The 785-nt window shown below is 77.6% G+C and overlaps 1 protein-coding gene across 1 annotated transcript in view; it reads left to right on the top strand.

The window, feature by feature from the left end:
* Positions 1–220: 220 nt before the first annotated feature.
* The window catches only part of EMIHUDRAFT_99233 (hypothetical protein), a gene marked incomplete at both ends in the record, with an annotated part of 3,587 nt that continues 3,022 nt past the window's right edge, over positions 221–785 (top strand). Inside the window, 2 exons of the mRNA XM_005783324.1 lie at positions 221–265; positions 311–676. Coding sequence (XP_005783381.1) covers positions 221–265; positions 311–676 — 411 coding nt within the window. The remainder of the gene's footprint in view (positions 266–310; positions 677–785) is intronic.

Below are 785 nucleotides of genomic sequence, written 5' to 3'. Positions count from 1 at the left end.
CTGGTGGAATCGGCGGCGCCGGCGCCGTCGGCGGTGGCCATGACGGAGATGACTGTGATGGCGATGGCTGACGACGGCGGCGGAGAAGGCGGCGGCGGAGAGTGCGGCGGCGGGGAGGGCGGTGGAGGCGACGGCGGCGGTGGCGACGGTGGCGGAGGGCTTGGGGGAGGTGGCGAAGGCGGCGGCGGCGAGGGCGGAGGAGGACTGGGAGGCGGCGGTGATGGCGGCGGCGGCGACGGCGGAGGAGGCGACGGCGGCGGAGACGGTGGCGGTGGGGAGGGTGGTGGGGGTGATGGCGGCGGCGGGCTAGGTGGCGGCGGCGAGGGCGGCGGAGGCGACGGTGGAGGTGGAGAGGGCGGCGGCGGTGACGGTGGCGGCGGCAAAGGCGGAGGTGGACTCGGTGGCGGCGGAGAAGGTGGCGGCGGCGAGGGCGGCGGCGGCGAAGGTGGCGGTGGCGAGGGCGGTGGTGGCGAGGGAGGCGGCGGTGACGGCGGTGGCGGACTCGGTGGCGGCGGCGAGGGCGGTGGTGGGCTGGGTGGTGGCGGGCTGGGTGGCGGCGGACTTGGCGGCGGCGGCGAAGGGGGAGGCGGAGAGGGCGGAGGCGGCGAAGGAGGTGGCGGTAACGGCGGCGGCGGTGATGGTGGGGGTGGCGACGGTGGGGGTGGCGATGGTGGTGGTGGGCTAGGCGGTGGGGGGCTTGGTGGCGGTGACGATGGCGGTGGCGATGGCGGTGGTGGTGATGGAGGTGGCGGACTTGGCGGAGGTGGCGATGGAGGCGGTGGCAA

Source organism: Emiliania huxleyi (genome assembly GCF_000372725.1).
Source record: "Emiliania huxleyi CCMP1516 chromosome Unknown EMIHUscaffold_18, whole genome shotgun sequence".
NCBI lineage: Eukaryota > Haptophyta > Isochrysidales > Noelaerhabdaceae > Emiliania > Emiliania huxleyi.
The sequence above is the reverse complement of the archived record's forward strand: the minus strand, read 5'-3'. Positions and strand labels throughout refer to the sequence as shown.